Source organism: Diadema setosum, chromosome 4, assembly GCF_964275005.1.
Source record: "Diadema setosum chromosome 4, eeDiaSeto1, whole genome shotgun sequence".
Classification (NCBI taxonomy): domain Eukaryota; kingdom Metazoa; phylum Echinodermata; class Echinoidea; order Diadematoida; family Diadematidae; genus Diadema; species Diadema setosum.
In genome coordinates this window covers 42,987,064-42,999,827 of record NC_092688.1, presented here as the reverse complement: position 1 = coordinate 42,999,827, position 12,764 = coordinate 42,987,064, and the positions used below count along the sequence as shown (strand labels likewise).

Sequence of the window (12,764 nt, the reverse complement as noted above, 5' to 3'; positions counted from 1 at the left end):
TCAGATTCCTCTGTTCCATAGCCCTGCATCATGTATGGAAATATCTGACAAACTTAGAAATGACTTCCATCAACTTCTGAATTTTTCTTGGGTCTGGAGGGTTCAGAAAACGAAAATCAGTGATTGTAAAACAGTGCATCACGAAATCATTAGCAGGATTGCATATTGGGGTACAATATTCCGGTGCCGGAATAAATGGAGCTGGATTTAGCTTGCTCGTGAGGGGCTCTTCTGACCTGACAGATGTAAATAGCACTCTCACTTTGGCACACTGAATTGAGGAGGAAGTCATCTTTTAACCACTGGTCATGCCTGCTCCTTTTTCCCCCCAACAGAGGGCCTCCTCTCTCTCTCTCTCTTGATTGTTTTCATTCTTTTTTCCTGAAGTGTGAAGTCGGTTTCTGAAATGCCGTACCGTGCTAGTCTGACTTTGTTCTGTTTCAAGAACCTCAGGGCCCTGTTTCATAAAGCTGTTCGTAAAGTTACGAACATCTTACGAGCGACTGGTGATCAGTTCTTGTGCTGAATTATGGAAATTCTGATAAGTATAGCACATCAGAACTGATCACCAGTCGCTTGTAAGTTGTTCGTAACTCTATGAACAACTTTATGAAACACCCTCCTGGACTTTCACGATATGCAAGAGAGGTTCTGAATAGACTGTTGTACGATATGCAAATTTATGATCACCAGCTGCATGATTAACAATATATGGGATTAACGTACTGATCATGTGATCTACTCAGGTGATTCTATAGTCATCAAATTGATGATGTGTAGTATTTTTCAAGATTTTTGTCATTGTTGTAAGTATTCAAGATTTAGTCTTTAGGTACAGTGGTACAGTGTCCACTTTGGATTAAACTTCCACCATTGTGTTGGTTCGATTTTCTTTCAGGATTAAAGCCAGTGTGAACATTGTGTGGAAGTTCTCTGAAATTGAATGAAATGACCATTCAGTGTACAAACAGCATATTGATTTATAGTACAAGAATACCACCACCAGAAACTTTGCATATCGTCGGTTGAGAATGATAAGGGCGTTAAGTTGCCACTAAACCCATAGTGTTCGAGACCACTTAACGCCCTTCTCATTCTCAACAGACGATATAAAGAAAGATACATGGAGAATGGAGGTTGATGATTTAAAGAAACTGTGTACCGGTATTTCCTGAAACCCGAGATCACAGTCTACACCGTTATTGGGGAAAAAAAGAGAAGCATTAGCCTTTGAAGTTTTCCCTCGAGGTTTATGTGCAATATCCTGTGTAGTAGAAGATGGCTTTTCCGCTAATAAAAATATGCATTTGCAAAATTTGCCATACACACACACACACACACACACACACAAAGTAACAGAACACGCATGAACATTTGGCGTGCCCTGGTATTGTTTAGTAGTCTTGTTTTGAAACTTGTTTTTGTTTAGTCCTTGTAAAAATGATGCGACCTTCAAGGCAAATATTAGCATTAATCACACATCGTGATTGGCCAATGATGTCATGGATGACACCTTCTGATAGTCCATGCTCCATCCTCCCTCCCCCTTCTTCTTCAGGAGCCGCCCTTCATGCCGAAGGTGGAGAACATCTCCCCGACCCCCTGCGACCAGGAGTCGTCTCCGACCAAGATGTCCAAGGAGGGCCTGCTCCAGTCGATGGAGAGGGTGGACCGGGAGATAGCCAAGGTGGAGTCTCAGATCACTAAGCTCAAGAAGAAACAGGTAAAGAGGATCACAACATGCAACAGATAATACTGTAAACAGGGCTGCACACCAACTCATATTTTTCTCGTGGTCCAACCCGTCTGTCCCTGTCTGACCCAGTTTTTCCATATTTTACTGGTCCGTTCCTGAAAAAGTCACTGGTCCGACAGTAATTTTTACAGGTCTCGGGGACGGTCGGGCCAGTGCCAATGTGCAGTGTTGCTGTAAAAGTAGACATTTTTGCATGAGTATTTTTTTTTTTTTTTTTTGGGGGGGGGGGTGCTCTGCCAGGTAAGACAACTACATACCATATGTATTCTGCTTTTACAGTAATGGATTTAAGATCCATACCCCCTTTTTTGGCTTGTTTAGATTAGGACTAGTATTAATTTCTTTGCTCACTTTTAAAGTTGTTTGCGATGCTTTTGTTTTTCATGAGCAGCGGACTTCCATGTGACATGAAAATTTAAGCGTGTTGTTGTAGTTTTTTTCAGGCTGAATTAAGTCTATACAAGCCAGGCAAATTGCTGCCCCATGGGATTTGTGTGTATTATATGGTGCAAAATTGCAACTTTGGCAAGCGAAGAGTTTAAGATTGTGCAAGGACACCCCTCTCATTAGTAGGATGTGATGTGAACTTGGGTCTCTATTTAGCGAATATATCTAATCACATCCTGGACCTGAGCCAGCCAATGGTAGTCAACTATCTAGCTCCTGATACCTTCTGAATGTTGTGCCAAACTTAGATACACTTGAGGGTAGGGAGAGAGAAAAAAAAAATGATGAACAAATATGTCTCAAATGTTTATAAAGGAAAAAGTTGACTGTGGCTGGGAATTGGGACAAAACATGGAAATGATAGACCGTAAAAACATATTTCGAAAAACTAGCAGAGGAGTGAATATTTCATGAAAAATGTACATGGAATTCATTACTTTTGTATCAAGTGTGATATTACAATTTAATGTTGTAGTATTTTCTAAAAGATGGCAGGAATTTCTTGTAACAGATAGCTTGGGTTTTTGTGTCTGGCTCTAGCATCTGCATATGGTTGCTATAAATGCCTCTTAAATATGTAATTTGTATTTTTCTGGTTATGTTTACGTGGCACAAAAACCAGTGTATTCTTCCTCAAAACAGTTCTGGTTGAAGTGCATTGTAAATCCATCATGATCCTCCGCCTTTCTGCTGGTAAATACCGCATTGAGATAACTGATCATTGATTTCCTGTAAAAAATCAGTGCCAGTGGTAGAAGATGCAGTGTGAGGAAGTGAGTAGATAAGCACCTGTGTGACACAATGATGCACTTTGAGCTTGACCTGTAGGCTTGCTCACGATACCAAGGCTGTCGATGGCAGCCACGAAAATTCCTTCTGATTGGTTGTCGCGTACGATGTCAAGTTATATAGTAGCATGTAATGAGTGGTGAGTGAACAAAGCAAAGCAGTGTAACTATAAATGACACTACACATGTTAGGCTGAATATTGCAGTACGCGGGGTTTCTCTCTCTCTACTCAAAATTTTACGGCAAACAAAACATTTCAAGAGTGATTTTTCAGTTCAGCTGTCATAAAAAGCAAAATATTTGGGGAGGCAGTGTCATACAGTGTGAAGTGTTACCTTTGAACGTTTCTGGAGAAAGCAAACACAAAAACAAAGACAATACTGACTGCATACATCATAGCTTTTTTCTTCTTTTTTTTTTTTTTTTTGAACTCCTCTTGTGTATTAAAGTGTGATTGTTCTGTTCCATTTTTGTTTGTCAGCCAACCTGAAATGAATAGCCGGAGTGTCCTCTTTTGCTAAGAAATGAGAGCAGCTACAAACCCCAATAATGAGGCCTAGAACTTGCGAGAAATTGTAAACATGTTTTTGTGGTGTGGTAGAAGAGAAGGACTGTCCCCCGTAGACAATAGGCAAAAGTCATGGAGAAGAAAAAGATGCAGAATGCCTACTTGTTGTGTTGAAAAAAGATGAGGGCATCATTTCATAATGAAAATTGAGAGTTCACTGCTTCAAAGCCAGAAATTGACACTGCACATACCTTGTAGGTCATTATCAAAGAGGGCTTGTATGTAGTCCCACAAATAGATTAGTGCGTTTGCACGTGAGGTCAGCTTGTCTGTTAATGAAGGGATTTAAAGGGGAGAAGTGTGTTGTTTTCAATTGGAATGGTTGGTTTTCTTATGTTTTTGAATTTGCATGCTGAGGGATTTGTGACTATAATCGTATTGTGTGAGCCTCAGTCAGCTGTTAGCAATTGAGATCATTAAGAAAGAAGAAGTGTCTTGAATGCCTTTAATCATTTCACTTTACCAGTAATACATTGTACATCTTCATATGGAGTGGAATGAATAGAACTTTCTTTTGACCCGTCAGGTCCTGGGGAGACTTTGCTGTAGAAATGGTCATTTTGTCATCATCAATTTTGCAACACTGAATTTTACTGCTTATACCTGATATCGAAAGAAAATCAAGTATTTTTTTAAGGGAACATATTGTTTAGCCGTTGTGACCATGAATGAAAAGGGTAATATCCTTTTTACGGAATTGCTTCTCTAAACTTTTGAAATATCCAGACCAAATTTGTTAAAGTAACCGCAGCAATGATGAAAAAACTACTCTTAAAGGTCCTGTTTACCTTTGGGAGCAGTGATTTCAAAAATTTTCAAGATATCACATTTGATGCATATGTGTAGGTCTGTTGTATCACAAAACATCCTACCATATAAAATGTTTGCAATAAAGCCTAAAACATGAGATATCAGCATTCTTCTCAATAAACCATAACTGTATACGGTTTAGTCTGGAAGCATTCTTATTATAACTATTGTTCACATTTTGTGTACTTAACAATACTTAACATCGATTATACAGATTCAAATTTTTACAGTGGTTGTTTCTATCCCTAACTCACATTTTAGATATATTTTTAAGCACTAATGTTGGGTTTTTGTTTCATCTGCAAATGGTAAATTATGCCTTTAACATGTAAAGGTTACCAGCTTATGATGAAGCATATTTGCAGGACCTCAGGTGATGATTACTTTTCCTTTTGTTTGTTGTTTCGTGAATCACTGCAGCAAGAGATTGAGCAGCGAGCAGCACGCCCTCTCGAGGCGGAGAAATCACCCTCGCCAGAGTCCGGCAGCGAGCCAAAGCAGCAGAATATCATACAGATCATCTATGCCGAAAACAAGGTGAGCACCTCCCTGACCTTTAACCTCTGCCCCATGCTGGAGAAGTCGAGATGATTGACGTGAATGGCACACCCAAACCGGGATACGGTGGAAACCAGTTTATTATTTGGAAAAAAGAGAAAACATAGTGGATGTATTCATGCCTCTTTCTTAGATGTTGCAAGCTGTTTAGATGTTGCAAACCCCAGGGACGCACCCTGTATTTGGCCCATCTTGTGTGATTTGTCGTGATAACATCCAGTATAGATGTATCATATTGACTGAAAGTATGTCGTGAAATATCTTTGCACTGAGGCATTCGCTGTCTAGAGGAAAAGCAGGAATTTGAATGCACCAGGAAATACAGGTTTTGTGGGTTTGGGATGGTGTTTATGAAGCTTGTCTCTTCAATGAAAGATAGATCGTATCTAACAAGTATGTGATAATGGTTCATCGGATGAGATAATCACTTTGAAGTGTGCATAGTTTCCTACAGTGGTGGATTCCTCATAATGTTGTCAGGGCATTTGCGGTACAGCTTGCGGCCATCTTTGATTGGGAGTGCAAATGAAGCTTGAAAACAGCAACCAAAAAAAAACAACTAGTGAACTATGCTCGAAAATTGTTAAGTACACACAGATACAAGAATGTCGGTCTTCATCGCTGTGAAATTTTGATTTGACTGTACAATGGATTCTCCAACGAGATAGAGTTAAGGTGTTCAGTATAGACAGATGATGTGAATTTTGTGCCAAGTACAACAGGGGGGCATTTCATGAAGCGTTTTGTCGGATGTGTTTTTCTGACAAATTTGCTCTCAGCCAATCAGATGCAAGGATTTCAGTAACTCATAACAGTTTGTCAGAAAAAAAAAAAAAAATATCTGACATAGTGCTTCATGAAATGCCTCCCAGGTGTGTGATGCTCTTTATCTTTATTTTCATCAGTCTGTAATCTCTCAACCAAATCTGTGTCGTCACGTTAATCCTGTGATTTTGTTTTGTATGTATTTCTTGTTTAATATGTATGTTACACAGAGAAAAGCAGAGGCTTCCCATAAAGTTCTGAACAATCTTGGCCCCAAGAATGAGCTGGTATGTGCATTTTTGTCCTTTTTTAATTGTATTTCTTCTTCTTTTTTTTTGTCACATGAGGTTCACTGTAATTTGTTCAGAAGGGGATAGCTCCTTTGCATTCAAAATAAATTAGATCATGAGTTGTTAGCAACCACTGTAATCAGTAATGATGGATGTTCATCGTAAAAAGGTAGAGCCGTTATGTTTGTGTCAATATCCTCCAAGTGTACTCAGGAGGGCGTCGGTCCATCTGTGTACTACCCTCATGCAAGGGGAAAAAAAAAGAAAGATTTTCCATACAATGAATTCTCAAGTGAATTTGATTTCATGATAATGGTTGAATTCTGGGAAAATTTTCTGTGCAGATGTTAGGAGCATGCACAGAACTGATGGACAACTTCGTTGTGAGTAAAAAATTTGATTTCCGTCCACAAGATAAAGATGTACGATTGCCCCATCCTCTGTCATGATTTGTCATCTATATCACTTTTCTTTTCTTCTTTTTTTTTTTTTGCCTGCCTTAAAAGATCCTCAAGGAGATGAAGACAATGATTGTAGTACACATTATATGAAAAAAAAAATAGTAATATGATTTCTGGAAATTAGATTGTTTGTGTGATAAATTCATATCTCGAATGCACGGATACCAACCTTCCTTCTAAGTAGTGATTCTCACAACTTTCAGTTTGTGTTTAGTTTATAAAAAGTTTGTTACTTTGCCAGCTTGGCACATTTTACCTCTGCACTTTGAGATCTCAACTTACTTATGCTCGTTATCGTTTCTTCACCTTCCTTTTTTTTTTTTTCTTTTTTACAGCCGATGTACAATCAACCATCAGATAGTACACAGTACCAGGAGAATCTCATCACGTAAGTTACTATGGCGACGGTTGATGCCTTGCTCACGCTTTCTCTATTCCTCGTACCTGTGCAATCACAACCTAATGAATGCATTGAATGGGAAGGGAGTTATTGGTGTGTCTTTGTGTACCACTACTTCCATCATTCAGTTTTCATGAGGGAATTGATAATCAACTTACGGGGATGTTGCTTCTCGGCAGTGGTGAATTTCTGAGGTCACTGACTGTATGTCTTGAAAAGCTATTTTAGTTGTTGCTGTGGGAATTGCACTAGATTGATAATCAAATAGAAAGAATTAGGAAGGCCTCTTCTTCAATGGGGTCTTGGGAAGAATTGCCCACTGCGAGTACAATGAAGCAATCAGTTGACTTTCCCTGAGTCAAAGCCATGTTGATATAATAAATATGTGCATTTGTGTGTATGTAAATTTTTTTATGTACGTATGTATGTATATACATATATATCTAATTATGGATATAGCTTTAGGGAGACAGTATATGCTCATAATTACTTTATTAGGGAGACACACGACCTTAGGGAGATAATTTGTCTCTTCTTAACCTATTGAAATATATTATATCCCGTTCAATCGCATGCTAATTGCTGACATTGCTTGTCTGCACAATGTCTCCCTAAAGGTTGATCCAGAGTTCCATATATGTTGTATTTTATATTCTTCTTCTTTTTTTTTTCTTTTTCTTTTTTTGGAATAATTTAGTTACATTGCACCTTGTGCATTTATAAACATCTTTCAATCTTTTGTTTGACCAGGAACATGGAAATGAAGCGGAGATTGATACAGTTCTTCACAAAACGGAACGAGGACAGGAAACGGCGGGTGAGTGAATCAAACATCGTGGACATGAAAATGCAGAGTTCAGAGAGAAAAATCTCGCAACAGAACTGCATAATCCTTGATTTTTTGCGGTTTTTCGGCGACCCTGCTTCATAACACTGGATTTGATTTGTGCACGCTTTGGAAAATTTGTGCCAATTCTGCAGTTTTGATGGTGAAGTTTAGGATTTTGGATGGATTTTTTGGGGTGACTAAGGGACTTTTCTATTGTGAACAACAGTGCCAGTATATGAAATGATGTGATATGCTTGTGTTGTGACAATGGAGTTTGTTGGCTTGTGAGTAGAGATATGAAAAGAATTCTGGTCGGTGGCAGAATATTAGTGGTTTTACTCTAATTAGGTTTATTTTCCACATCCTCCTTTTTTCTTTGTAATTCATACATCGTCATTTTCAGATATTTTTCAGCATACTTTTTGATGATGCTATTTATTTGGTTGATTTCTCAGGGTGTATTTCCCTCATAGAGCAAGTTGCTTTGAATGAGAAAATACATAGCAAACTGAAAGGAAGTGGTCAGGAAAAAACCAAAAACAGTTAGAGCAGCCTGTATACCAGTAAATTTGGTGATATGTCTAAAGGGTACCTCAAAATAGTAATCTTGTGATGTGAACTTTATGACACTTGTATGGAATTTTTCTATCTTCTTTTCTTTTTAACAAGATGAACCACTGTATGATTATTTGTTCTTGTGATTTGAGTGAAAGTTCAACATCCTTTCCGTAAGAGGATGTTAATATGATGTGATATGTTGTGAGAGAGAGAAAAAAAAATACAGGAATATCTGTTGAGAAATATGAAATTATTTTACACTCACAAAGGGGGAAAAAAAAGGAGAAAAATTAAAGAAGAGAAAGATGGAGACTTAGGCATGGACGTCACAACCACTGTCTGAACTGAGGAGGTGCCCACTGAATTGAATTCAAATATAAAGATGTAGTGCAAGTAGTAGTCGTCATCTCTGTAGTTTGCCCTCAAGCCCCTGCTCTGCTCATTCCTGTTTCTCTTGAAGATCACTGAGCTTCCTATGACCACCCCTACAGCTGTCTTAGTGTGCATGTGTTTGTGTGTGTGGGGGGAGGGGGGAGTGCTGTGAGTGAAGATACGCCTGTTCTTTATATATGTGTGGTTTATGTATTTGTTTCACTCTTCTCTGATGCATTATAGCATCAATGGACACACAATCCATTTATTTAGATCCATGCAAGAATAGTGTGATTTACTGCTTCTCTGAGTATGGAAAGTAAAAGTTAAATTTGCCAGAAACCTGTCTGGGGGAAAACTGATCTAATGGGCAGAGCAATGTCATTTTTTCAAAGCAATATCTCAAAAGGGGGAATTACCATGTATCAAATGTAGTTGTGGATAAAAAATAAGTCAGCAGAGATTAAAAAAAAAAAAAAGAGAGAGAAAGAGAAGAGTGAATGGAATACATCTAGAAGGAGTCGAGAGAGGTTAATGCAATACATGTTTCCTTTTTGCAGGAACTCTTCATGTGTCAGCGGTACGGCAAGCTTATGGTGGCCTGGGAGAAGAAGATGGAGAGGCTGGAAAATAACCCCAAGCGGAGGTACGTCCCTTTTGCCCTCATGGGCCAGCTTTTAACGGGAGGAGATTTTGTGACCTCCCGACCCCTATGAAAATCTTCCGGATGGTGATATTTTAAAATGTGGAAAATAAAAGGTCATGGGAGGTGGCTTGTGCTGCCGATGGCTTGTGATTACATGTTTGTGGTGTTGCAGAGCTAAGTACGGAACAAGTTAGAAATTACCTAGTTTTTTTTATGATCTTTTGAAAGGCAGGAGTATGTGTGATGCAAAGGATGTACTTTAAAAGTGCAATTTTTTTTTGTGTGCATTGACGTGAAACTAATTTGAAAATAACATTTGCTAGTCCTGTAGCATGTTGTGAGGACCAGTTAACTTTTACCGTAGTCTGTTTGAGTAGCCAAAGCCCATATTTGCCATAGAAGCAGTTACCTGTTTGAAGTGCCCAATTAATTGTTGTGACCGTCCGTTAGATTAAACACACACGAAATTCATCTTGCCCGGCCGAGCATGAAAAATTTCTGCTGTTACAGCATTGGCCTTGCCCTGAATTATATTCATAGTGTACTTGTTTATGATTATTAACCCTGTATGGCTCGGTCCATTCTATCATTACAAGTTATATTATGAAGCAGGTTGATAAAAATTCATGCCCCTCTTGTCCAGGGCATTAAAAAAATAGATTTGCCCAGCCAGTAGCAACAAAAGAGGGCATTTGCATATTAAGCATGGTTTATTGCAAATGATTGTCTGCTGGCCTGATATGGCAGGCAGGCAGGATGGTTTATTATACTCTGTTAAACCCATCATAGCCCAAGAGCAATTTATTCTGTGTCTTAGCATTGTCATCTTTGAGACCAAGGCCCTTTGTTAGGAGGTTAATACCATTCTTTCTCAAAACGTGTTGCAGGGCCAAGGATGCCAAAGCGAGGGAGTTCTTCGAGAAGCAGTTTCCAGAAATCCGGAAACAGCGGGAACAGCAGGAGAGGTTTTCACGGTAATGCACGAAACGCAGTAGATCTCCTCCCACAAATCTACATCCTAAGAGCTTTCCTCGTTCTAACTCTATATATTTTGATGTTACAAGTAACCGATATCATTAATACTAGTAGGCTGGAATTTTGTTATGAAGAAATGAAAACAAGATCAGCCAGATTTTCTCAAATTCAAATTCAAATTCAAATTAAGATTTCAAATTAAATTAAAATTTGACATAATGATGGATGAAAATCAATATGATATAAAGAGGAGAGAACTTGGAAGGACCTTGTACTTATTTGATTGTTCAACTTAAGCAAGGTTGACTGTACTTTCCTATAATACCAAAGTGTAGATATTTGAAACCACTCAAGAGAGAGAAAACTGTTCTGAAACTTGCACTTTCTACCACGGTTTCATCAGAACATAAAATATGTGCCATATTTTAGGTTAAAGCTATTGAAAAAAAGAGAGAAAATGATCAAAAAACTGTAAGTGGTAATTTTGATATCTGCAAAAATATCTATTGTTCTGTAATGAGCACATAATCATTGAAAAGGTGTTATTTTTTATATATTTGATGATGACTCCACAAAATTTTGAAATAGCATTTATTTTTTTTTTTTGCATTCAAACTCTCCATATTTTTGTACGTGTGTGTGTATTTGTGTGTATGTTTTGTATCTCTTGATTCATTGAAATTATATGCATTGTACCTTTGTGATTTAGACTTCTGCACTTGAACATCATTTGTTGCCCCTGTGAACTTTTGCCCATAACTTTCTTGATGGCTTCTGTCTTTCCTTTAGCAGAGCAGGGACGCGGAGCAGCTGGGGCAACATCGCCCGGAGCGACGCGGAGCTGGCCGAAATCGTGGACGGCCTCAACGAGCAGGAGGCCAACGAGAAGCACATACGCAGCCTGGCCGTCATTCCTCCCATGCTGTACAACAGCGAGCAGCGCAAGGTCAAATTCTTCAACAAGAACGGTTAGGAGATGCTGCTTTCTCTCCATCTTCTTCTTCACTGTATCCTCCCCCCCCCCTCACCCCCTTAAGAGAATGAAGCCCTAGATTGTTACTGCCCATCAAGGGGGGCATTTTATCAAGCATTTTGTAAGATGTTTTTGTTCTGACAAATTTGCTCTTCAGCCAATCAGATGCAGGGATTTGAGGAGCTTAAAAATAGTTTGTCAGAAAAAAAAAAAAATCTGACACTATGTTTGATAAAATGCTCCCAGGAGGCCTATGATATATGTAGAGAATGATAATTTATTTCCCTTGTGAATCACTGTAGTGTTAGTTGAAGTTGGCATGAGGAATGAAATTGCGACGTGTCCATTTTGGTCATTGTGCAGCATTTGCCTCGTAATATTCGCTATCTTCTCTCCAGAAATCATAAGAAATGGTGATGAGAGCATGCAAAGAAAATCGTCATACTTTAAAAGTTATAGCTTTTGGTCGGCTGTCTCTTTCCATTGCTTTATCAACAAGGTAATTTACACTGAAACTGGAACTTATAACCATATCATCAGATGTTTGTGGTCTAGGGCAATTACCTTCTGGGCAATTACCCCAGACCCTTCTCCTGACTCTAACCGTAACCCTAATCCTAATCCTCAACCTAATCCCAACCCCAACCCAAACTCTAACCTTAAACCTAACCCTAATCTTTACTCTAACCTTATCACTAACCAATATTTAGCCGGGGGGTAATTACCCTGATAATGATAAAGTCTGGCAGTTGAACTCCAAACTTCAAACTCCTTCATCCTTTATGCATCCTCCTCATGTATTTCCCCCCCCCCCCCTGCATCTTGCCCCACCCTGTTTCCAGGCCTGGTGGAGGACCCGATGAAGGAGCACAAGGAGCGGCTGCGGATGAACCTGTGGACGGACGAGGAGAAGGAGATCTTCCGGGAGAAGTACCTCCAGCACCCGAAGAACTTCCTCCTCATCGCCTCCTTTCTGGAGCGCAAGGATATATCCGACTGCGTGCTCTACTACTACCAGACCAAGAAGAACGAGAACTACAAGCAGCTGCTCCGCAAGTCGCAGGCCAAGCGCCGGCGAGGCTTCCCACCGAAGAACGCCGGCAGCAGCGTCAACCGTAACCAGGACGACGATGACAAGGACAACGACAAAGATGAAGACTCCAGTAACAGGTGAGAATACCTGGGTACCTTTTGGAAACTGAAGGTTAAAAGGAAAAACATTCCTGTAATGAAAACCTACCTTACATTCCCTATCAAACTGAGACTTTGTCATGTACCAAACCATTTATATTATACTTTTCAAAAAATGCATCTGATAAGTAACCTCTGTTATCCAATGACTCACCAGGTGTCTGTTGCATCAATTTCTTTTTCTAAGAAAAACTCAAATTACTTTTTTAGTTTTTCCTGTGTTAAAGTCAGAGGCAGAATCATTTTAACCTGAGTTTTCGGTTCTTACCAGAGTTTTTCTCAGGTAAAAAGTTTTACGCAACGGGCACCAGAAGTATATTATCTGAAGACTTGAAGATCTTGATGGTATAATGTCTTGGAGTTTAGTTGTCCCAGA

General features: G+C 39.1%; 1 protein-coding gene across 1 annotated transcript in view; it reads left to right on the top strand.

The window, feature by feature from the left end:
• The window catches only part of LOC140227908 (uncharacterized), an 81,369-nt gene that overhangs the window by 44,421 nt on the left and 24,184 nt on the right, over positions 1-12,764 (top strand). Inside the window, exons 5-13 of the mRNA XM_072308292.1 lie at positions 1,559-1,723; positions 4,791-4,907; positions 5,924-5,980; positions 6,780-6,832; positions 7,595-7,661; positions 9,164-9,249; positions 10,137-10,223; positions 11,017-11,192; positions 12,040-12,367. Coding sequence (XP_072164393.1) covers positions 1,559-1,723; positions 4,791-4,907; positions 5,924-5,980; positions 6,780-6,832; positions 7,595-7,661; positions 9,164-9,249; positions 10,137-10,223; positions 11,017-11,192; positions 12,040-12,367 — 1,136 coding nt within the window. The remainder of the gene's footprint in view (positions 1-1,558; positions 1,724-4,790; positions 4,908-5,923; positions 5,981-6,779; positions 6,833-7,594; positions 7,662-9,163; positions 9,250-10,136; positions 10,224-11,016; positions 11,193-12,039; positions 12,368-12,764) is intronic.